A 24,742-nucleotide genomic window follows, 5' to 3' on the forward strand; every position below is an offset into this window, starting at 1 on the left:
CTCAAATTTACGTCAATTGTTTGCTTATCAGAGCTCTTATAATGGTAGAATTTTATTATTTTTCAAAATGTTGTTTTTCTTAATTTTTCAAAAATCTAAAGTACATCAATTTTCGATAAGTAGTTAAAACGCGTCGTCGATTTTGCGGAGTCTTACAAGAATGTCGCACATGCTTAAAACCAACGTTCTAGTCGAAGTTTTGGTTTGAACGTTACGAAATATTCGCGACGTTATGTTACGCTTACATGTACGAACATCGCGCGTAACGTCAAACAATATAGAATAAATCAGCATATTTTAGATACTAATAAATTATTGAATAAGATTAAGGTCACTGACAACCCAAATTATACTTTTTGCCAAGAAGAAGTATAAACTATTGTACATTTATTTTGGAATTGTTAGATTGTTCAAACATTCATTGATGAAATTGACTCATGGTTTTTTGTCAAATGGTATAAGTGTTCCATTTACCATAAAATATTTTCTATTTGGGGATATTACAAAATCATTTAGGGGAATGCTGCAAATTTGATTTTTATGCAGATAAAACAATATATTTTCAACTGCAAATATTTTAAGAAAGCTTTAACAATCCAGGCAGTGCAAAAACATATAAAATCTTATTAATTGCTGTTAAAAATAAAAGAGTAGATATTTTTGACAAAAGTTGGAATGGTCCGTGTAACACTTATCAATTTAAAGTTTTAAAAAGTTTTGAAATTTTAGATTTTTGGAATTTTGATCAAAGTTTAAAAATATCAAAATTTCAAATTGTGTACAAGTTTTGAAATTTTGAAATTTTAACCAAATTATTGAAATATTAAACTTCTAAATATTGTTTATAATTTTATAGTTTAGGAATTTGATCAAACTTTTAAAATACTAAACCTAACGTGCACTTTTGATTATTTCACTTTTTGAAAGTTTGATTTTTTTTTTTTTTAAATATCAAAAAAAGAAAAGGGGCGAAAAGAGGGGTACTGTACCTGTAAAAACTGATGTAAACACCGGGCTCTGATAACAATTATTCTTAATTATAAATAAATAGCACGAAATATATCAAATCATTTTTAATTACACAATAAATTATAAAAAGGAGAAGTCGCTTTTTTTTATAAAACATATTAGACATCACATGGTATATCAGTATCCTGAAATTTTAAGGTTGTGCATCTATCAAAAAAATAATAAGTTAAACCTATTTAAACCGGAATAAAAAAAGTTGATTTAAATCTCTTATATAAGGTTAGCGTTTGAGATAAATAATTCAGAGCTCTGAAGAAGCTCAATGAACAATAATCATATTTTAGAAGAAAACATGTCTTTTAAATGACGATTATCTTATTAAAATGAAAATAAACTAAGAACGTTCAGAAAATTTCAAGTAAAGTATGAACTAGAAAAGTACACTTTATTAAATTTAGAAAAAAATTACAATGTTACAAAAAAATATGCCAAATTAAGAATAAGTAATAGTATGCTGGCTGTTGAACGCGGTAGATACAACAAAACAGCATTGGAAAATAGAATATGTCCTATGCAATAAAGAGGTGGAAGATGAATTCCATTTTATCATAACATGTCCAGAAATTAATAAACTAGGATTTAAATGTTTAATGAAATTTCTAGTATTGGCTCAAGTTTTACAAATCAAAAATGTTGGGTCAATCCGCCAAGGGTGAAGAGAGCGGGAGTGGATCGTAACCCTTGGCTAGCGAAGATGACTTACTATAGGCCGTGAGGAAATATTATTCGAAGTGTTTTTGTGAGGTTTAGGTAACCAATTGAAATACATAGTAAGGGCATTCAAATGTTCAAAAGAGGTATTACATCATGGTGTGGTTATGGTATGTTTATTTACTATAATATGACTCTTTGTGGAGCGCAATGACTTGAATGTATATAAATTCAAAATGTCATTCTTAAAAACGGCCGTGTAGTATTTACGGCATAAAACCACCACATTATTGTTGTCTGCTTTGTCGGCCAATACAAACACAAACTGTTTCTTGAAGTTTAACATTTATTCTAAAATAGGAGTATTATGTTTTTTTCTATTTATTTATGAATTGTTTTCAAAATGTGCTATTCGAATATCCACATCATTCACAAACTAATTTAAAAAGGAATCAAGAGATTTATCAGATTTTTACTAATTACACCACTGCTTTCAATACAATGAAAGAGCGTCTGTTTGTGACCTTTTTTCAAAAGTGTTTAACCTCTCTGTCTCGAACGATATTATGGTCCCCCTTAATAACACGATCTTAGGAATCTTGTCTAAAATTTGACCATTCAAAATTTTTAAGTAAGGTGAGTGATATAACCGTGTTCACACTATAAAAATCTGCACCTGGTCGAACCCGGGTTAATAAACCCGAATCAAATACACCAGTTCACACTTGATCAAAATTAACCCGGTTTTGAATTCCCCCTCTATAAAAAAAATAGAAAATTGTAACCTGCATTTTTTCAATATTCATTTTTACATTCGTTTTTCCATGACAGTTGAATTATTTTAAAGTCTGATAATTGTTTGCTGCACTTTTGGCCGCTTTGATGAGTTCGATCGCCATAATGATCCGTCAACCACATTCCGTGTTTTCGATTAACGTCGTAATATCCAAGTTGAACCCATTTTCTTCCAAAATACGATAGTGATGATATAGGTTTCATCGTTTGTTAATATGCAGGGTTTTGTTTAACAAATATTTATATCTTTATATATTGCTCTTGTTGTCGCGACAACTTGATATGATTTTATAATTCGTTACCTCCTAGTGAATACGGTATGGACATCTTTCAAACTATAAGATCAGACAACTTTCGAGTTCGATGCATTTCCGTCAAAGACTCTAGTTTTAGTGAACATCATTCGTGCGTTTAGGGGCATCGTAACTTCCGGTCCAATGATGAGCTAGTGGTTGGAAAACTGTTATTCTATAATGCACGAGTTATTCGGCAAATTAAATTGTTATACTGTCAATAGGTAATTGTGATTAAGTACTTAAAACACAAACTTTGTTTTCTTTTTTTTCCAGTCATTCTGCACAATGACGATCACTAATACGCTTGATGAACGTTAAAAGCGCAGGGATAAAGGCGATGCCCTCTATCTGGTAAATGACGTCATAAAGGCGCGCATAATTGAAGATTTTTTTTTTACCGGTGACGGATAAACTCGAAAGTAGTCTTATAGACGAAACGTCAATGTGAAGACGTATTTAAGCAAACGTCACTATAGCAACAACCTCACATTAACTTCACTTTGTGTTCACATTTAGAAGTGAGGTAGTTAACTTAGGTTCGCCCCACACTAACTCCACCTTAACTGAGGGGTATTTTTAACCCGGGTACGCCCGGGATTCGGTAGAAGAAACTAAACATAAAGGCTATATTTAAGTTGAAAGTAGTTATACCTGTTTAATTAGGGTAATTATAAATGTATTTTATATATGTTACGGTTTTATTAAAAGAACACCCCCTTTTCCTCTTAAGAATAAGCAAACATTCATATTCGAATATACTGTGAGAAAGGTGTGTCTGCATTAGAAACCCGTCGAGCGTACACAAGGAACTCTCTTTTTTTTTTCCTAAAATGTTCTTTTAATTATATCTTGAAACAAAATGTAGTGAATACTATTGGTAATTTGTTTTGCTGATGCCATTTTGTTATATCTAATACTGTTTGAGGACAAGTCTGAGTAAGTTAGGATCAGTAGTTTAAGAGAAGAACATTTTTGTAAAAGTTAAGGACGACATATAACGATGACGACGACAGAGGACGGATGACGATAAATAGTTTCACCAACCTAAAAAGGAAGATAAGTCCAATCACCAACAAGTTTTGATTATAGTGTTCTTGAATTTACTCTAACTATTTTTGTCCTTAAAGTATCAAAAGAATTTGATGAAATCCTAAATAAGCAATTTATTATGGCGAAAAACATTTCAACTATTTCTTACACATTTGTAGTTAAAAGTTTTAAAATTATATTAATAATATAATTTTAAAACTTTTAACTAATAACTGACAATTCTTCAAAATAAACATAATCGTTGAATGCATACGTCTTGAGTGCCTCTTTTGAATGTCCAATCAGTATCAGTGTAAAAGCAGTTGTAACAATTTTTAACGGAATATTTTTGATATCTTATAAAGTTTAATAGAATATAGATAAAACAACTAGTATATACCAATATTTTTACTTTATTATGATAAACAAAATGAATTTTAAAAAATCACCGGTTTTCGTGTTTCTGTTTGTTTTATATTTATTATTTTGTAAAAAATGAGGATAGTCATTTGGTAATATTGACTTAAGCCAAACACCAGGTGATATGACATCATGATGATAATTGCCTATTTACATTAAAGAGAGAATTGACTAATCTTTTGTGTATTAATAAAATACTTATTTGCTAACATATAAACAAATATAGATAGGTATGATTGCCAAATGAGATATCTTTCCGAAAGATACCAAATATTATCACAAAATGATATTCATACTGATTGATTAAATTAACTATCTCAAAATTGTGAGAAGTTGCAATATTAATTATGAATTTAGCAAAGAAACATAAAATATAATGATGAACGATAAACCGGATACATTTACATGTACTGTTATAAGAAGAAAAAAACCGGATACATGTAACAAGAAAAAAGAATGCATTTCGTAGGATTGTATTTGTGTATTCGAATAGGTTAAAATTCGTTTCTTTAAACATATAATATCGTCTTGTGACACAGTCAGGTGATAATCATATAGCGAAGTGTGTGACACGCCGACATTAAATGAACACTGTAAGTATCGTCTTTATTCATGTTAATATCAATAAGCATGTTTATCTATTATCATAAAAGTTCATAATATAAAATAAAATTTGTAGATTTAGCTAATTAAATTATTGTTTTTTTTATTAAATTAAAACCTATTTTTAGTGCCATTTAAAAAAAAACCAATTAAGCTCTAAAAAAATGGGATGCTTGCTTCTCTCTGTGATAAATGTAAGATAACTCTGATTTCTTTTCACAACCATGTATCATTATTACTTTTACAAGTAGCAGAATAAATGCTGTTTGAGGTTAAATGATGCGGAAAACTACTTAAAACAGTATTATTGACAGCAGAATGAAACGCTTTATTGAGCTGAATGTTTACTTAAAAAGAAAGATGACAACACAACACGAAACAAAAATACCAATCAGATATCATGATGCCAAGATACAACACATATATAATTCTTAGTTCAGGATATTTTTAACTTTTTTTTTTCAGAACCATATGAATGCACATTCGATGACGTGGAAAGTCATTCTTCTGGTGAGACAGTCTCTTTTCTTATTTTTACCAGCATGTTGATGATCTATAAACGTGCTTACAGTTTTGCAAACAAATAAAGTCTTTAGCGCTTTATCCGTACAGTACATTCCACATGTCATTGAATTACACGAGTTAATATGTAACTTCAGAATTTAAAAATGGAATCAGTTTGAACATATACATTTTTTAAAGACATTATTTGATATTACGATGTGTGACATACAGACACATGTATAGCTTTATATGTTATCAATATTTATGTTGTACTCTTAAACACTGACTTTTCAGATATGCATTATTTATCAATTAGATAAAACAATCCTCTACGTAGGTAATAGCAGGGAATATGTGTTGTGACAAGAAATTACATACAGTTTTATTTTAGATATCAGGAAGCAATTAGACAATAACTGAACATTAATATGCGTTAAAAACAACAAAGAACAAATAAAATACCGAATGTGACTAGAATGATAACACAATTCGGTCATGTGTGTTTAAACGTTAGTAAAAAAAATTATTTAAAAAAACAATTTCCTGCATAAGTAAAATGTTTGGTTGTTCATATTTGTTTTGTTGTAAATTTGTTTTTTAAGGCATTTTTATAATTTATATTGAGGCTTCCTTTGTTTATCTATGATCACTTTGAGACACTAAATGACTTATAAACTTTGAAACCTTTTTACAATGATACTTAGACTATCAGCTATAACAACTTTTGCCTGACATTAAACTTGTTATGGAGTTAGCTTTTATTGATATAAGGAGATGTAGTACGAGTGTCAATGAACGAGATAACTCCCCATCCAAGTCGCAATTTGTAAAAGAAAATCATTATAGGTCAAATACGGTCTTTAACACGGAGCATTGGCTAACACCGAACAGCAAGCTATAATGGGCCACACAAATGACTTGTGCTAAACCATTCAAATGGGAAAGCCACCGGTTTAATCTTTACAAAAAACGAGAAACGAGAAACACTTATATGAACCACATTAACAAACGCATGATATATTTCAATGATGATATTTTATTCCTAATTGCCATTTGAAATTATGTTACATATATCTAGACCATGACCACCAGTAGGAGTTGCCATAGTAACACAATTAAACTGTTAACAGTTTTTTTTCTAATTCAGCATTTTGGTCCAAATCATGATTTTTATGTTTTGAGATATAAAAATAGCGCATACATGGCTAAATATTTTTACTTCATTCCACCTGTTGTTGTGTTGGACCACCACTTCAAAATCACTATCTATTAAAAAAATATATTCACAGTTCTCTAAATATTTTATCTTAAATCAAAAATCAAACAAACTAGGTATTTCCTGAACTGTACACATGTCACTTTCTACATGCCAATTTTCAACCAATGCTTTTAAAAAGTCTTGAAATGAGACACCACCGTTCCTACGTTAACTACGGTAATCATTAAAAAATAACCTTTGTTTTACAGGAAGTCTTAAATCAGTTTTCTTTTGAGTGCAGTAATTCTCAATTTCAAATAAAAACTCATTGTAATTTAAATTTTGGCCCAATATGTGTTTTTGATATTTCTTGTCATTAAAAGTTTAATTTCTGCAAATATTTTGCTTAGTTTGAGTAACCAATGACACAAAATACGTTTTGATTTGTCAGGAAAGGGTTACTGCTACGTTTAACCAGAGACATATATATTTTATACACATATATGTCTCTGGTTTTATGATCTAAATCAAAGTTGCTGAATTGGTGATCTGACACCTTAACAACCACGGTTTGCGATTCTCACATACTGAATTCTATTTTAAGACTGTGGTTCACTGTGTTAGCTGTATGTGCCCTCCGCCTGCGTTGAACACGTCATTCGCCACACAGACGTGCTCCAGTAATCCTAGATCGTACCATTGTCTCTGGGACGGCCTAAATGATAAATTTATTGAAATTTGTGTATCTCCAGAGTATTACACACCAGGTAATTAACTTTTTTTTTTTATTAATCACTAAACACCAAATATTGTTTGAATATATGTAAGAGAAAGCTCTTGAAATCATTATCTTCTTACATTTATTCATGTTACAGCTAAAAATAAAATAAAAAAAATTGGTAAATGAAGGTTTATCAAATTTAAATCATGCTAGGTAAACATCTCGTCAATTTTTTTTCTAGTGGATTCAAATGTCATTCATGTTGTTCAATTTTCATTTAAATTTATTACTTATTGATCTGAAAGGCTCATCTTTGTTAGTTTGCCTTAAGCAGGTGGTGTATTGACCAACGATTAGAAAAACTATTTTGTTTATTTTCTAATTTTTCATCCGTATTTAGTCTTATTTTGTTTTACTAAGACTCAGAATTAAAAAAATAAAATAATTTAAATACCTCGAATTAGTAAATCCGATAATTGTTTTGGGATATAAAAATCTGTTAATATATTTTTAGCTCACCGGGCCCGAAGGACCAATAGAGCTTTTCTCATCACTTGGCGTCCGTCGTCCGTCGTCGTCCGTCGTCCGGCGTTAACTTTTACAAAAATCTTCTCCTCTGAAACTACTAGGCCAAATTAAACCAAACTTGGCCACAATCATCATTGGTGTATCTAGTTTAAAGTTTGTGTTTTTTTACCCGACCAACCATCCAAGATGGCCGCCATGGCTAAAAATAGAACATAGGGGTAAAATGCAGTTTATGGCTTATAACTCAAAAACCAAAGCATTTAGAGCAAATCTGACCATGGGGTAAAATTGTTTATCAGGTCAAGATCTATCTGCTCTGAAATTTTCAGATGAATCAGACAACCCCTTGTTGGGTTGCTGCCCGTAAATTGGTAATTTTAAGGAAATTTTACTGTTTTTGGTTATTATCTTGAATATTATTATAGATGGAGATAAACTGTTAACAGCAATAATGTTCAGCAAAGTAAGATTCACAAATAAGTCAACATGACCAAAATGATCAATTGACCCCTTTAGGAGTTATTGCCTTTTATAGTCAATTTTTAACCATTTTTCGTAAATATCCATGATCTTTTACAAAAATCTTCTCCTCTGAAACTACCGGGCCAAATTAATCTAAACTTGGCCAAAATCATCATTGATGTATCTAGTTTAAAGTTTGTGTTTTTTGACCCGGCCAACCATCCAAGATGGCCGCCATGGCTAAAAATAGAACATAGGGGTAAAATGCAGTTTTTGGCTTATAACTCAAAAACCAAAGCATTTAGAGCAAATCTGACAATTAGTAAATTTGTTTATCAGGTCAAGATGTATCTGCCCTGAAATTTGTAGATGAATCGGACAATTCGTTGTTAGGTTGCTGGCCCTAAATTGGTAATTTTAAGGAAATTTTGCTGTTTTGGGTTATTATCTTGAATATCATTATAGACAGAGATAAACTGTAAACAGCAATATTGTACAGCAATTTAAGACTAAAAAATGAGTCAAAATGACCAAAATGGTCAATTGACCCCCTAAGAAGTTATTGCCCTTTTTAGTCAATTTTGAACACTTTTCATAAAATTTGTAAATTTTCACTGATATTTTCCACTGAATCTATTATTCATTATATATAGAGATAATTTTAAGCAGTAAGAATGTTTAGAAAAGTAAGATTTACAAACATTCCCATCATCAAAACACAATTTTGTCATAAATCCATCTGTGTCCTTTGTTAAATATTCACATAGACCAAGGTGAGTGACACAGGCTCTTTGGAGCCTCTAGTTATTTTGTTGTGCCTGTCGTATCAGTTAATTATATAATAGTTGAAATTAAACAAACGTAGAAGTTATTGGTTGAATATGGTCAGACTGGACGAGCATAGTTCAGAAATTCGGTCGAGTATGGTTTAGACTGGTAAATTGGTCGAGAACTTTTTTGTTTTTATATGTTTAATATTGAGATTTAGTATGTTACATAAAACATAACTGTATGTTTAAAGCTCAAATAATCTGATAAACATATAAATTGTTTGTTATGATTAATATATATTCTAGAAAAAATTTTCTAGTGCGTGCATAACTGGCCCTTCTAAATCTGAAAGTAAATTGTTTGCGCATAGAACACTATCCAGGTCACAGTAGATCAAAGAAAGGTCCATAAACAAACCAAAAAATAATTATTGATCAGGAAGAGGGAAGAAAAGTACTATCACATTAAGTATTTAAAAATGTTTTACAAAGCTTGTCGTGTCTCTTAAACATTTATTTCGCCTCTTATTTATTAGTTATAAGGATTAAAGGTCTTAACATTATATCCTTTTAGAGATTTTCAATAAAATGACATACGTACGTTACTCGACGTACGGACCATATGGAACTAGTTACTGCCAACCATTGAATTTCAATCAAATTCAATCAAAGTTTTTCAAGACTTTTTAAATCTCACACTGGAATTTTCTTCCATATGAAATAGTTTTATCTTGGCAAAAAAAGATAGAAATCTAGTATTTTTAATTATTACGTGGTTTTCTAGATTCCCGCTTATATTTTCACTGCCATAAGATCACATATAAACACACGTATCCCATACATATCATACTTACGATTTAAGTTATCTTTGATGCTTGGTTTTGAATACGACTTTTTTTCAATATACTTTGCAGGTAGAGGCCCTATTATACACGAGTTCCTGCCTTGCTATATTTTTTTTCTTTTAGTATATTTATTACGGGAAAATATTAAGTGCTAGTCTGCCTAAGAATCAGGCAGTGGTGAAAACATGACAAAAACAACCCACCCAATTTGACATTGATATCAGTTCATAATATGTTGTTATGCACAAAAATAGCATTCATTACTGTTTTCTGTTCTAGTAATAGAAGATACAATTTAGTTGAAATGCACTAGCATTTTTAACTCAATTGCCTGATTCTTACAAAAACTGGCACTTAAGAAGGATATTTTCCAAAACAAAGGTTTGTCCGAATCTGTCTCTCTATAAAAGTTTATAACTGAGATTAAGCAATTGCTTCCGTTTAATTTCTTATCAAAAGTATTTTTCATTTATTATAAAGTATATTGATAAAAAAATCCTTAAACATGTATATGGTTTTTTTTTAAATTTTAGGTGTGTACGATTTTGAATTGTTCTGTTCTTTTTTGTTTAACAAGAATGCTATCAGAGTCCAAATACAAAAGACATTTCCAGACAATTGTATACCTTGAAAAAATTAACATATAGTGTTTTATCGGTTTTTTTATATTGATATATGATTGAAAAAGGGGGTTCACCGAATTTACTGTACTGAATATATAATTAACAAAAATATGTAAGTAATATTGAACAGAATATTGCGATAGCATTGCCAGATGCTATTCAAGGATTTTGAAAGGGAGGAGGGGTTTTATGCAACGTTTAAAGTGGAACAAAAAATATAAATATAAATAGAATATGAGGCCATATATAAGGTCGTTGGATATGTATTTTAAAAAATACATTTATATATACATATGTGTGTCCTTCTGATGAGTGGAGCCTTTTTCAACTGATTTTATAGTTCGTTCTTATGTTGAACTATTATACCACTCTCCGAGGTTAGGGGGATGGTTGGGATCCCGCTTACATGTTCAACCCCGCCAAATTATGTATGTATGTGTCTGTCACAAGTCAAGGGTCTGTAATTCAGTGTTTGTCGTTTGTTTATGTGTTACATATTGGCTTTTAATCTAATTTTTTTAAATAAATAAGGCCGTTAGTTTTCTCGTTTGAATTGTTTTACATTGTCATTTCGGGGCCTTTTATAGCTGACTATGCGATACGGGCTTTGCTCACTGTTGAAGGCCGTACTGTGACCTATAATTGTTAATTTCTGAGTCACTTTTATTGAGAATTTGTCTCATTGACAATTATACTACATCTTTTTTGTATTGAAACCGAGAAAGTGAATATGTACTATTTTTGTATCATACCGCCGCTTAAGACACATCATACATTGACACATACTTCTGACCCCGGACCGACCGATCTTTGCTCTAACTCCGAAATATTGCGTGTTTGGTAGATAGGCAGCCAATCTTCGATTTGATACGGGATAGGATCGGGCCCAAGACCTACACACTCGAGCAGTGGTGTAGCTTTGATTGTCGCAAGCAGGCAACCGTCACAACTATTTTTTTTACCATTACAAAATTGAAGTGAAGAGAATTAAAAAAACGATTGTTTAGAGAACAATTGAAGGTCTTTCCCATCATATTTTAAAGTTATTGAAACAAGCTAGCTCCGGTTTACTTAAGTTCAAATTGGCGTTCAATAATAAGGTTCTTCATACTGATGCTTCTGTCACACTCATTTCAATCGTTAATAGTTTGTATGTACTTTTGCCTGTAAAACAGAATATATATGTCCACTTTCCATTAATCAAAAGTCACTTCTAGTCTTAAATGAAAGTTGATTTATTTATATTACACTAAAAGTGTCGTTGATAATGTAAACACAAGGAAAAGTCAAAACTGAGAACTTGACCTTAACATTGACCAATCATCTTGAGGATATAACGAGCAATTTAGTACAATTAGTTAGTCGTTTTCTTTTACGGTGACGGAGGATATATCGGAACAATGAAAAGTAAAAAGAATAGAACATAACCTTGACCTTTGACCTTGACCTCTTTAACCCAGGACCTCAATTTCACGTAGTGTATTACGTACCATTCATGTGATACATTGACTTATATCTTATGTCAAATATAAAAGGGGAAATAACTGTCATGAAGTCGCAACTCATCCTAATGATATAAAGAAATAAATGTGTCGGTTACTTTTAAGGTTATTGAGGATATATCACCACAAAGAAAGCAGTGTTTATGGAGAAAACTTTTATAATTAAAAGTCTTCAACTAAACTGTGTCAAGTGCAAGAACTGTTCAATATCACTTGTCTTCGTAAATTCTATTTGATACAGAAAGTCGAAAAGGTACTATCAAAAAGATGCATTGGTGAACTGAATTTTACTTTTTGCCAAAATATCTTTAAATTATTTGTATACAAGGAGTCAAAAATGCATGCAGACTATTCTCCCCTCCGACGTCCTTCACTGCAATAGGTCAGATAGGTTGGTTTTGGGGAGTTCTGTCATTTTATTGGAAATGTCTGCTATGCCATGGTCATATACTATTACATATAAACTTCAAAACAGTTATTGTATATAATATCAGATTAACGAATCAATATAGCTATACAATAAATCTTTAGATCAACATAGATTACATAAATTATAGAGAGAAAAAACAGGACATTTGTGTATAAATTATCAGAACTGTTTTTTTATATTGTAAAGTGAAACAATGGTAAATAATTGTTTCATGAATCGAAAATGAGAAATGAGTACTTTATTGCTAGATTTGTAACATATACGGTTAAAACAATTGTAATGGCATATGCAATTATAAATATAATATGCAATATCTATTGTTTGGAAGGATATATAGGTATTGTATACATTCATACAATATTGCAAAATTTCAAAAACAAAATTTTTCAGCGAAGAAAGAAATAAAAGCAAGAATATTTTGTCAAAAAGTCAGACCACGAAAGCTGTATAGTTGATTCTATCCAGGTAACAGCACAGTAGTTAGCACTTCGCTGTTGACATGAATATCAATTATATTGTCATTGTTACAAATTCACTGTTTGCAAAAGTTTGAATTATTCGAAATACTAACTTAAAGGCATATACTACTTTAAAAATAGCCGTATTTGTCACAATTGTTTGGAATTTCGAGTCCTCAATGCTCTGCAACTTTTTACTTGTTTGGCTTTTTTATCATTTTGATCTGACTGTCACTGATAAGGCTGGAGTGGACGAAACGCGCTATGTTATGTATCAAATTAAAAGCCTGGTACCTTAATAAAATTGAGAATGGAAATGGGGAATGTGTCAAAGAGACAACAACCCGACCAAATAAAAAACAACAGCAGAAGGTCACCAACAGGTCTTCAATGTAGCGAGATATTCCATCACCCGGAGGCGTCCTTCAGCTAGCCCCTAAACAGATATATATTAGTCCAGTGATAATGAACGCCATACTAATTTCCAAATTGTACACAAGAAACTAAAATTAAAATAATACAAGACTAACAAAGGCCAGAGGCTCCTGACATGGGACAGGCGCAAAAATGCGGCGGGGTTAAACATGTTTGTGAGATCTCAACCCTACCCCTATACCTCTAACCAATGTAGAAAAGCAAACGCATAACAATACGCACATTAAAATTCAGTTCAAGAGAAGTCCGAGTCTGATGTCAGAAGATGTAACCGAAGAAAATAAACAAAATGACAATAATATATAAATATTTACAGATTCGGTGGTGTGTTATAAAATTCTACTTGAACACCCTATCGTCAGCCGGAAATGAGGAAATTTTCTTTCATTATATTGATGTCGATGCCTAATAGAAATTATTCGTTCAAAAACGTTAAATGCCATTGACTGTGACGAAAGAAGAATATCTTACCAAACTTAATTAAGGTTTATTCGCTTCTTATTACGAAATTACTTTCAATAAATACAAAATATTGTATATCTATCAATGTATGTCAAGTCAAATCTGTCTAAATGATCAACAGTAATGCAAAATCAGAGAATTGGACCAAGATTCCATGCGTGGCAAAGATGTTCAGATATTATCTGAAAAGTCTAGAGACAATTTAATGTTCTTTATATTACTTGATGTGAAGTGAGCAATCTAAACAATTACTTGCTGGCGCTAACATATAATACTCCAAGCAAATAATTGATAATCTCAATCATAATTTTTCTTTTGAACCAAGAGTACCTTCGGTTGTAGAAGCATATGTTGAAATCTAAATCTACATTATTTGTTATAGGAAGTTATGTGGTTTTTCAAAAAGCTTTAAATGCAAAACGATGCCCAGCCGGCAGATACCAGCCATTTGCATATTGGACAAATGCCGAAAACAGATGCATTTACCAAAACTCTAAATGTACCGCGGAGGGTCAACTTTTTTTGATTGGCAGTGGAACAACAACATCAGATATAACTTGCAGGTGTGATTACAGAAAGGGATATTCTTATTTAATACGTCCGGACGATCCTTGTAATTGCAAACCGAATACAGAGGATTGTTCATGCTACCTTAATTTCTGTAATGATGACAAGACTTTATCACCAGGTACACAACATTTTGAATATTTTACACATGTTTATGTCTAGTAAAATATTTTTTAAGCTAAAGACTATTTTATACTGTACTTCCAGATTGACTTTCATTCACTGGAATTACAGACAAAAAATGGAAGGTTCTCTATATGTAAAGCATTTTGAAAGGTATAAAATTGTTAAACAATGTTGACTGCTGTACCCATATTTTAACTATTTTATTTATTATGTCTGTTTAGTTCACGCATCATTATAAATATAACAGAATTTGATGAGACTGTCAACAAAGTGAGAGGTTTAGCCTATAAAACCAGGTTTAATTCACCAGTTTCTACATTTGAAAATGCCTGTACCAAGTCAGGAATATGACAGTTCTTGTCAATTCGTTTTTGATTAGTTTTGTCATTTGATTTTGAAATGTGATAAGGGACTTTCCGATCTGATGTTCCGCTAAGTTCAATATTTTTGTGAATTTACTTTTTACTAAAATCTATCTACAAAGTAACATATTTTGAAAATATGTGTATTAGTTTCTTTTATACCTTATTTCGGTATTTATATATCCTTGTCACATGAAATTGTGCGTTCCTGATGAAGAGCACTCTGGAGACACAACGTTTTAATCACGTTTATTGTGAAGGAAATATTAAGCTTCTTAATCATCAAAATAAGTGGTTGTTAAACTGCTACATATCAAACCAATTTTTTCCGAGAATGTGATTAAATCAAGGTTTTTGAATTTCTTTTTCAAAGGATTAAAGTAAATATGTCGTCAAAATTTTGTGAAAATTTAACGAGCCAAATTAATTTTAGTCAACCTTACCTCTATAATATTAGTTTGCAAAATATAATGCCGCTATCAATAACACATGTAGGTATTAGTTTGTCATGACATCAAAAAGTATCCTCAACGACAAGTCAAGTTAACTCATCATCATTGTAAACAAGTTCATCAAAGATACATGAGATTGAATGCATAAAACTTTGTTTAGTGTTTTCGGAGCACAAAATTCATGCTCGAAATACAAAATCCAGTATTTTGATTTGTTGATTCTAGAGTATGAGTACAAAAATCGTGTTCGAAAGTTTTATGGCCGCAAGGCCAGGAATTTAATTTAAATCATTGAGATTGCAAGATGGTTATTTTAGTTAAAATCATTTAATGGCGTTGTCAGTTTATTTTCTACTTATGAGTTGGAATAAAGGCAACAGTAGTATTCCGCTGTTCGAAATTCATAAATCGATTAAAATCCGGGTTACAAACTGAGGTTACCACTCATCATGTTTATACTGCTCTTTCAAAGAAGAACAGTTAACTGATGACGAGTAAAGATGTAAATGAATTAGAATGACACAATGATTATTTGTTTCAGACTATAATTGCGAAGTTATCAAGTCCGACGTGATAAGGCAATATCAATGTCCACGACTAGTGAAATCAAGGTATATTTACATTGTATTGAAATCATATATATGACACTGTAAGTTCGTCATAACCACTCACTACTACATCATTTCAACTATGATCGGTAATTGTCTCATTGGCAATCTATCCACATGTTGACCTTTTTATATAACTTGCTGGGTCTATTAAAACAGGCTGTTAGATGTGAGCTAAGGCTCCGTCTGAAATACCTTCATGAACTATAATTTGTACTTTTTTCAAAAAGTGATTTGGATGGAGAGATGTCTCATTGACACTCATACCACATTTTCTTATATCTACGTACATGGAAAAGTATCAAGTAACAACAACATATTGTATAATGTTCAAACACAAGTGTTTAAACTCTAGCACACATTCAATAATTGTGTATACTTATATCGCATTGTTTAATTAACTGTATCTATAGATCTGGAAGAAAAAATGTTAGATATATGATTCGTCGATATCTGAATGCAGTCAACGAATTATAAAAACATACAAACTTTCATTTCATAAAAACCAGGGGGAAAAATCTGACTCATACAAAAATCCCCCTCCCAAAAAGTTTAGTGGTTGCTCGCTAACGTTGCGTCACAGTTACCGTAAAATGTACTTCTCTTGCACAAATTTTAAATTTGAACATAGTGCATTGTAACCAAAGTACGATAAAAAGCATTTTGGTCTCCCTTTCAATCATGTTGTTAGTATTCCTATTTTTTGTCATTTGCTGTCTTTTGCGTTCTGCACAAATAGCTAAATTACAAAATTAAATATGAAAATGTACAATATAGACAAAATAACAAAACTGTTTCTGCCTTATTTCATGATTGAAATAATTTTGATAAATCAAACCAAATCACTATTAACATATACATATACTCGCTGTTGCTGCACATTATCAATATCATATCATTTTATATTCATAATTTTTGACTGGGTTTTACGTTAAAATATACCTAAGTAGCTGTTACACCCAAATAACGTCCTGCTTCTATTGATAATAACAACAATTGATATTTTAGTTATGCAATTAATACCAGTCAATGCATTTAAAGATTAAATGTTATCCTTTTTAAACTCAGACACATACATAAAGTATTTGACAAATTTCATAGTGTCAAATCGTTGGCATAGGTTAAATGAACCCCTCAGCTAATACTTAGATATAAGACAGATCTCAAAGTAAGGACATTTTGGTGTTTTATGTAGCATTTGCAACCTGAACCTTCATATCTAAATAAACAATGTATTTGATTCACTGTTTCCTTATTATATTGTTTTATTCTTAAATGGTTAAAAGGTATTTTCCCTCCTTCTTTTGATTTTAAAATCGTTTTTAATCTAAATGAATGTTATGTATTATATCTTTTCAAAGTGAAGACGATACTGATCACAGGAATCGCACGGACATTGAACTAACTTCAAATAGCTACAACAATAACATAATCAGGCAACCTAGTAAGTTGACAATTTACCTTAATTGCCATTTGAGTTGCAATGCAATTTTAAACACGATAGCCAGAACAATGCACAAACCTCAGTAGCAATGCGAAACAGTTAATTCATGCAAATACAAACGACGTTTAACACTCTAGAATTACGTGTTACAGTTTTGTGTGTGTGTTTTGTTTTAAACAACGCGTTGCCATTGTTTGCACGATTGAAGTTGTCAACGTTGTTCAAACAGAGTACATGTACAAGTGAGGCGAAAGATAAAAAAGTACATTAAAACTCATAAATCGAGAATAAAAAGACGCCATTATTTAAAAACATTAAAAAAAGAACAGTCAGACAATAGTACACAAAACACAACATATAAAACTATAGACTAAGCAAAACAAATCCAACCAAAATCTGGGAGTGATTTCAGGTGCTCAAAAAATTGTATGCACATTCTATCTATATGTGGCACGCGTCGTGTTGCTCATGGTAGTACAAACCAGTTAACCAGTCTTAATTGCATTCGTGAAAAGGGTTGAGGGATAGTAGTGACGAAATTATGAACAGATCCGCTGTAATCTGTGAAACGATAAATGATATATCTTATCTCTTCTGTTCAAAGATCACAAAAAATATACTTTCATCAATAAAATAAATCATACCTAAATTTGAATAGTCCAATACAAGATTTTAACACGAGACAATCTTTAAAACTTCAGACAAAAATTTATTGCTTGTAATTTTTTTGGTTCAAAACCTGTTAGTAATTGAAATCTCTCATCAGTTGTTTCAGTGTGATTACTGCCAAACAAAGTTTACGTTATATTGTGTATTATATGACTATAGGCTTCAATTTTAACCGATTATTGGCTATTTCGTAATTCAGACAATTTCGTTACTTATTGATAAGATATACACGTTTGGCACACAACGCACTTTCCGTATTTGTAACATATGTTGCTGGGAAGATTACCTCGTAGGAACAGACAAGGCAATTGTTGTGTTTAGCATATTGGCATATTTTTTTGTTGTTGATAAAAGTCAGGAATATTAAGTGAATCTGATCGGGCGAGTTGACGCCCATTTTTGGGGGGAATTTCTTTGGTGTTGTTTTCGTTTTATAAGGGCGGGAGGGGAGTGGGTGGTGCATTCGGTAAATTTTGAACTTATATTTGAAAAGTGTATTTTTAAAGCGTTCAAATTGTAGGATTCGATGGAAATGAAAACATTACGACAAAAGAAATGATTTCAGTTCCCCAATTCTGAACTTTCCATTTCAATGCGGCTACATGGTAACAGCCCCTGCACATTATTAATTCAATAATCCAGATTTTGGGTTTCCTATGATGATTTCCTGAGTAAAAGGTTAAAGCTGAGATGAAAGCATTGAAACAAGTGTTACATGTGATTAAGTTGAAGGTATCCCTTCGAAAGTAGTATGGTCCCCATCACAAGTGTGTTGATCGTTTAAGAATATATGTATCACAGGTGACTTCTGAATATTGCAATTATGTTAACAACAATCTAACCTTAGATTGTGACAACATATGCAAAACAACGGGTGTCTCGTATTTATCAGGAACTGCTAACCTTTGCTTCGTTCCGTAGTTCATAACCATTTTTTTTTATGAGTTTGCATAAATGACGTTTATACTTTTCTAAATAGTGTTTGTTGGACTTGTGAGTTTTGAAAGTTTGTTGGTATCTTTCGATCCTTCAAAAAGTATGGTAGAATAATGTATTTTTTTACCTAGAATAAATTTCCATTTAAGTAGGTGATTATGAATTTCTTTATAAATATTTTTTTTTGTAATATATGTATACATCAGCTTTTTTTAAATTATTTTGTAGTTGATAGATTTCTTGTAGGAAGAGTATTATTAGGGGCAATCATTGTTATGATTGCTACCTTTAGTGGTAAGTTGAATCATTTTTCAAATAATATAATCAATTTTGGTATTTATTTATTATTCTGCATTTCGAATTTGTATTATGAAGGATATTCTTATTAGAAACTGGAATTCCAAAAATACTAATAGAAAATGAAATTCTGATTTTCACTAACCGAAATCTAGTTAAAAGCCAAAATACATATAACTACCAGTAAGACTTATACTTGCTAAATGTAATAAGCACAAATACGAGTAATAATACTTTATTGCAACAATTCTTGGCTTTTAAAAATACAGGACAAATAATTTAATTATTGTGTTCTGTACAGTTGCAGACAGAAGCCAAATGAAAATCAATACCGAATCTCCTTCAAAAGTGGAATATGTGATATATCAGAGAGCGATTTGAGATGAATTTCCAAAAAAAACAAACTTGAATTTGTCTACTTCTAATAACGAAAGATGAAGGACAAATTGTAAGTTCATTTTCTATGAGTGTGTGTGTGTGTAAGTGTGTAATTTTATTCCGCGTAAAGTTGGAAAAAATACTTGACAATTATTTCAATAACTTTATTGCTGATTTTTTTAGTATGGTTTGGGGTTTTAGTGTTTGCACATGAGGAGAAATATGATCTGTCCAAACTTATAGGTAAGCCAATATACTTTACATTGCTTATATCATGTTGCTGTGTATTTTTGTTCGCGCCTTAGGAATAACCGATTACTATGGTAACCATATACTAGATCAAATACAGTTTAAATTACACATTACGATCGTGAAATGCTTTTAGATTAAAAATTTGTTTAATGTAATTCAAAAGCAAGGAAAATATCATACTTTACTACCAGTCAATGACTCTAGATAAAGACAAAAGTGAACTTTAGTAATAGATTGGTAATCATTTTAGTTTTGACCTGACAACATTTTCTTTCAATACTATACTAGTAAGCAAATATTAATATTGTTAAGCTTATCATTTAGATCTGTACATATATTACAATCGATTGTCATGAATTTTGTCATGAATATGAAACCAAATTTTCAGATACAAGCACTGTACAAGGTGTAACGGACACAGAGGCTTTTAAAAAGGCAAAGACCGCATTTGAAAATAATAATATTTTAATTATAAAAGGAGAACACGGTTCAGGCAAGACATCTTTGGCCATGCAATTATCAACATTGTATAGAACAAATAACTACACTGTGCTATTACTAGATAACACCAACGTTCATCTCCTTAACGCCATAAAAGATTCTTTTGTGAAATATGTTATTGTTTTAGAAGAATGGTTCGACGTCTGTGCAAGAAAAAACAAATGGCCTCAAAGCATTATCAATGCTTTAAAAAATATTCAAATGGCAACCAAGTGTAAAGCGATAGTCACTGTCAATTCAGCTACTTATATAGATTGTGAAAAATTAAAGTCATCTGGAATTTGGACCGAATTTAATTTTGTAAACCTTGACCAAGACGATTCTTTAAGTATAGCAGACAGAGAAAAGATTTTACTGTTTCACTTAGATTTTCATAAAAGGAAAATAAATGACATAGAAATCAATAAAATAATCAATGCACAAACAGCTGGTGCCTTTCCAATTCAATGTTCAGCCTTCTGTAGCACAAACAGCTATTTTGAACTCGGTTCTAGATTTTTCAGACTACCACAACGAGGTTTGCTTGACAAAATCAGTGAACTTCGCACCAAAGGTTTAAATAATGTAACAGACAGAGTCAAATATTGTACTTTGGTATATATCCTCATAAACCCCGATAATGGATTACAACTTAACGATATAAATACGAAAAAAATCAACGGAATATGCAGGTATGTTTTTAAAAAGAAATGCCTAGAGGAATCGTCCATAAAGAGCGCATGCCAAAGAATGCATTTGGTTTATTTACAATGTAATGAAAGTGGTGACTATTTTCTTCGTCCTGTTGTCTATCTGGCGGTCTTATTGTCATATGCATATATTGATGTTGAATGTTTAAAACTTGTCTTACAAAATTGCGACTTGAACGCTCTTCTTGATGTTTTAAGACCTCCAACACACGTGAAGCTTAATGAGGAGGAATCTGTTCTAATTGTAGACAAGGACAAATTGAGAGAAGGGTTTGATATTATAGCCAAGCGTTTTGCAGAAGCTTGTTTGCACAGTGAGCAAACATCTGAACTTATATGTGAATATATTGAAGTTTATAAATTTTCAACTGTCTTGCAAAAAACGATGACATATTTAGACAACCGTTTAAAAAATTTGACGACAAAAAACCGAGTTAAACTAATGATTTTGGTGACAAAGCGATTGACATTGAACTGTTCAAGTCTTGACTTAATTAGTTATACTCCAACTGACTTTGCTTTGGCTTGGTCGATTATTGTGTTTCAAAGCTCAAACGTGCAGCTTCTTTCTGAAATAGATAATCGTTTCTTGAAAAAGAGTTACAGTTCGTTAGAGGGAATTTTAAAGACTGTTGTTGATGAGCATGGAAATACTATGTTACATTACTGTATTCTTTGGTGGTACAATAAAAAAAATCCATTTATAATGCGAATTTCGAATGCGTTTCGTCAATCACCTAATAGCTGCTTCAGCTTATCTGGTGAAACTAGTACTTTTATTCGAAACAAGGAGGTAAATATGTCGGCATTAGATTTTGCTGCGTTCTTTGGCAATTACGAAGCAGTTAATGATTTTGTTGTTTATATGGTTAAATGGAATAAAATAGGATCAAAAGACATAAGCAGTTTAATCGAGTATGCTGAGAATGGAAAAGAAAATAATAGTATTCAAAACTATAGCAGTTGTAAATTTATTAACAACGATATATGTGGTCCAATTGCAGTAAATGAACTCTTTAGTTATGATAAAACCATCGAATATTTGCAATCAATAGGAAAAGACATCAAATAAGATATATATTAAGCGGTTTTGTTGCAAATTTATTGCAAAATTGGTTCTTGGACTTTTATTCATGTCTTCATCATTAAATAGTCTATGTCATCATGTAACTTAGAATTATTTTAAATCATTACATTTTTAATACGAGCATCACTTCAGAGTATTTTGTAAACGCAACGCACACACATCTGCAGTACACAATTATGAGTCTTGAATCTTCAATGAGAGTTTTTAAATGATTTTAGAATTTGATTACAGTGTGTCATGACTTGAACACAACTTCATTTTATTGCCATAAATTATTTTTTTATATTGACATAAACACACTTGGTTGTGATCGTTGTCTCTGGGTTATCTTTATTTTTCCCAGTGTTTTGTGAAGGAAAACAAACTTTTTGCTCTGAATTTGATTACTGCCAATATTTTTCTAAATTTGTTTTCTTTCGTTATTTTTCGATTGTTAATTAATTTGTGGGAACACCCTGTCTCTAAACCTTTGAGTTTTTTTGAAATTCTGATTGTGATTGCTTTTTATTAATTGATTTATGAGATTTGAACATCTGTAAACTACTGTTGCGTTTTATTTACACCCATTATTACCGACACCATTTTTAGAAACAAATATCGTTTGTTAATCACACAAAAAGCAAATTGGCGTTTACATTATTTCTCATAGGACTCGACAGTTACTACTATTTTACCTGTAAATTTATTTTCATGGATAGCAGAAAACCTGTCAAATAGCAGTATACAAAACACAAAAGAAAAAAACTATAGAATGAGCAACACAAATCACAGGCAATACAAACCGATAGTGTACTCTGGTGCTATGGAACAGTAAGCATATTCTGCTTCATTTGTGGCACCGTCGTGTTGCTGCTGCTGTACGAACCTTGTGATAAATCTAATTCGGTATGTAGCATTCGATTCGACGAATGAAATCAGAACTGTGAAAACAACATCACCAAAATATCCTCAGTAATATTTCAAATCAATCAAGCTAATAAAAAAAATTTGTTTTTGTTTTAATAAAGCCTGTCGGTAATGCTACTGTATTTGTATTTTGTAGTCGAAAGAAGAAGTTTCAAATACATGGAATAGTATCGACACATCTTATGACCATTAAATAAACAGGAATTAAACATAAAGAACATGGCCCGAAGTCGGGTAGAGGAAACTTGAAAATTTTAGTTAAACAGTTAGAACCATTAAAGAGTAGGGTACATATTTTGGACTGAATAAAAATTAATGTAAAAAAAATTGCAACGGCAATCCAAGAAAAAGTATTAAAGTCAAATTAAGCAGTGTAGAAGTGTATAATACACAAATAACTTTTATCCCGGTTGAAATTTTGTCTTATAAAATTGGCAGACTTGTAAATACAATTACATCATCATGCACACACAAAGCGGAAGAATATTTTTGTTTCGAACTTTCACAAAGATATTCCATTACACAACTTAATCGAATACATAATGCGTTGATAAATAAAATATCAAATAGATGGTATACACAATCGAAAGCACATAGTTCACACAGGGAATGTATAAAATTTATGTATGTCTTTTTTCCGAACTTAGCCAATTATCTTTATTGGTATGTATCAACATGTATTAAAGGGCACACGATAGACCCGTGGTTTAGTAGCGTATCAATAATTATGTGGAGGTCACACCAGGGTATACCTACTGGTAAATATTATATGTTTTTATTTTATAGAAAATTGTGTTATAAATATGACTTTATTAAAATGATGTATATTTATGTCAATCTTATAGTAAATATGAGCAGTACTATACATGCTATAGTTAATATATCAAAGCTAATAAGATCATTAATTTGTAACTTTAATAATGGCTTTAGCACATACAATTAATTTATGCAGTCTCAATGTAAACGGCATCGGTTCTAGAGGAAAAAGGAATAGAGCAGTAGAATGCATAAAAGCACAGAAAAGTCAAATTACATTTTTACAAGAAACACATTTTGACGAAAATATTGAAAGAGAAATTAAAAATAAAACAGAATATGAAACTTTTTGCAGTAACGGTACAACAGCTAGTAGGGGTGTAGCTATTTTAATTAAAAAGTCACTGAGCTTTGAATTTATAAATAAATTTAGTGATAGTGAAGGGAGATTTGTACTTATTAATGTGCAATTAAATAATACTATTTTCACATTTTCCAGCATATATGCACCGAACTGTAAAACTTCAAGAATTTTTTTTTTTTAAAAAGTAAGCGATAATTTGAAAGAATACAGTCTTGGTATACATATACTAGGGGGAGATTTTAATGATGCACTTAAACCAATCGATAGAAAGTCTTTATGTCCTGGTAAATTTATTCAACCCGTTAACGGATTAAAGCAATTAATAAAAACTAACAAATTAACAGATGTTTGGAGAAATTTAAACACAAATAAACAGCAATTTACATGGAGAAGAAAGGATAAATCACAAGCTAGTAGAATAGACATGATTTTTATTGGGTCAGAATTTTTACCTCTTATAGAATGGTGTAAAATTAAACCGGCCGTTATACAGTCTACTGATCACCAAAGTGTATTTTTAAATTTTAAGCCAGGGTTATCAGAAAGGGGAAATGGGTATTGGAAAATAAATAACTCAGTATTACAAA

General features: G+C 31.1%; 1 protein-coding gene across 3 annotated transcripts; it reads left to right on the forward strand.

The window, feature by feature from the left end:
* The first annotated feature begins 4,677 nt into the window (after window positions 1-4,677).
* LOC134712573 (uncharacterized) lies at window positions 4,678-23,401 on the forward strand. 3 transcript variants are annotated; one of them, XM_063574275.1, is made up of 9 exons: window positions 4,678-4,813; window positions 5,289-5,333; window positions 7,130-7,292; window positions 14,144-14,449; window positions 15,810-15,879; window positions 17,238-17,320; window positions 19,154-19,219; window positions 19,784-19,843; window positions 20,241-23,401. In XM_063574275.1, exons 1-9 carry the CDS (start codon window positions 4,805-4,807, stop codon window positions 22,112-22,114), a joined length of 2,676 nt encoding a protein of 891 aa, XP_063430345.1. In that variant the 5' UTR covers window positions 4,678-4,804; the 3' UTR covers window positions 22,115-23,401. The 3 variants fall into 3 exon arrangements, with proteins under 3 accessions (XP_063430345.1, XP_063430343.1, XP_063430346.1); XM_063574273.1 differs by having other exon boundaries at window positions 4,791-4,834; XM_063574276.1 differs by lacking the exon at window positions 19,784-19,843 and having other exon boundaries at window positions 4,791-4,834.
* The last annotated feature ends 1,341 nt before the right edge of the window (window positions 23,402-24,742 follow it).

Source organism: Mytilus trossulus, chromosome 3, assembly GCF_036588685.1.
Source record: "Mytilus trossulus isolate FHL-02 chromosome 3, PNRI_Mtr1.1.1.hap1, whole genome shotgun sequence".
In the NCBI taxonomy this organism is placed as follows: domain Eukaryota; kingdom Metazoa; phylum Mollusca; class Bivalvia; order Mytilida; family Mytilidae; genus Mytilus; species Mytilus trossulus.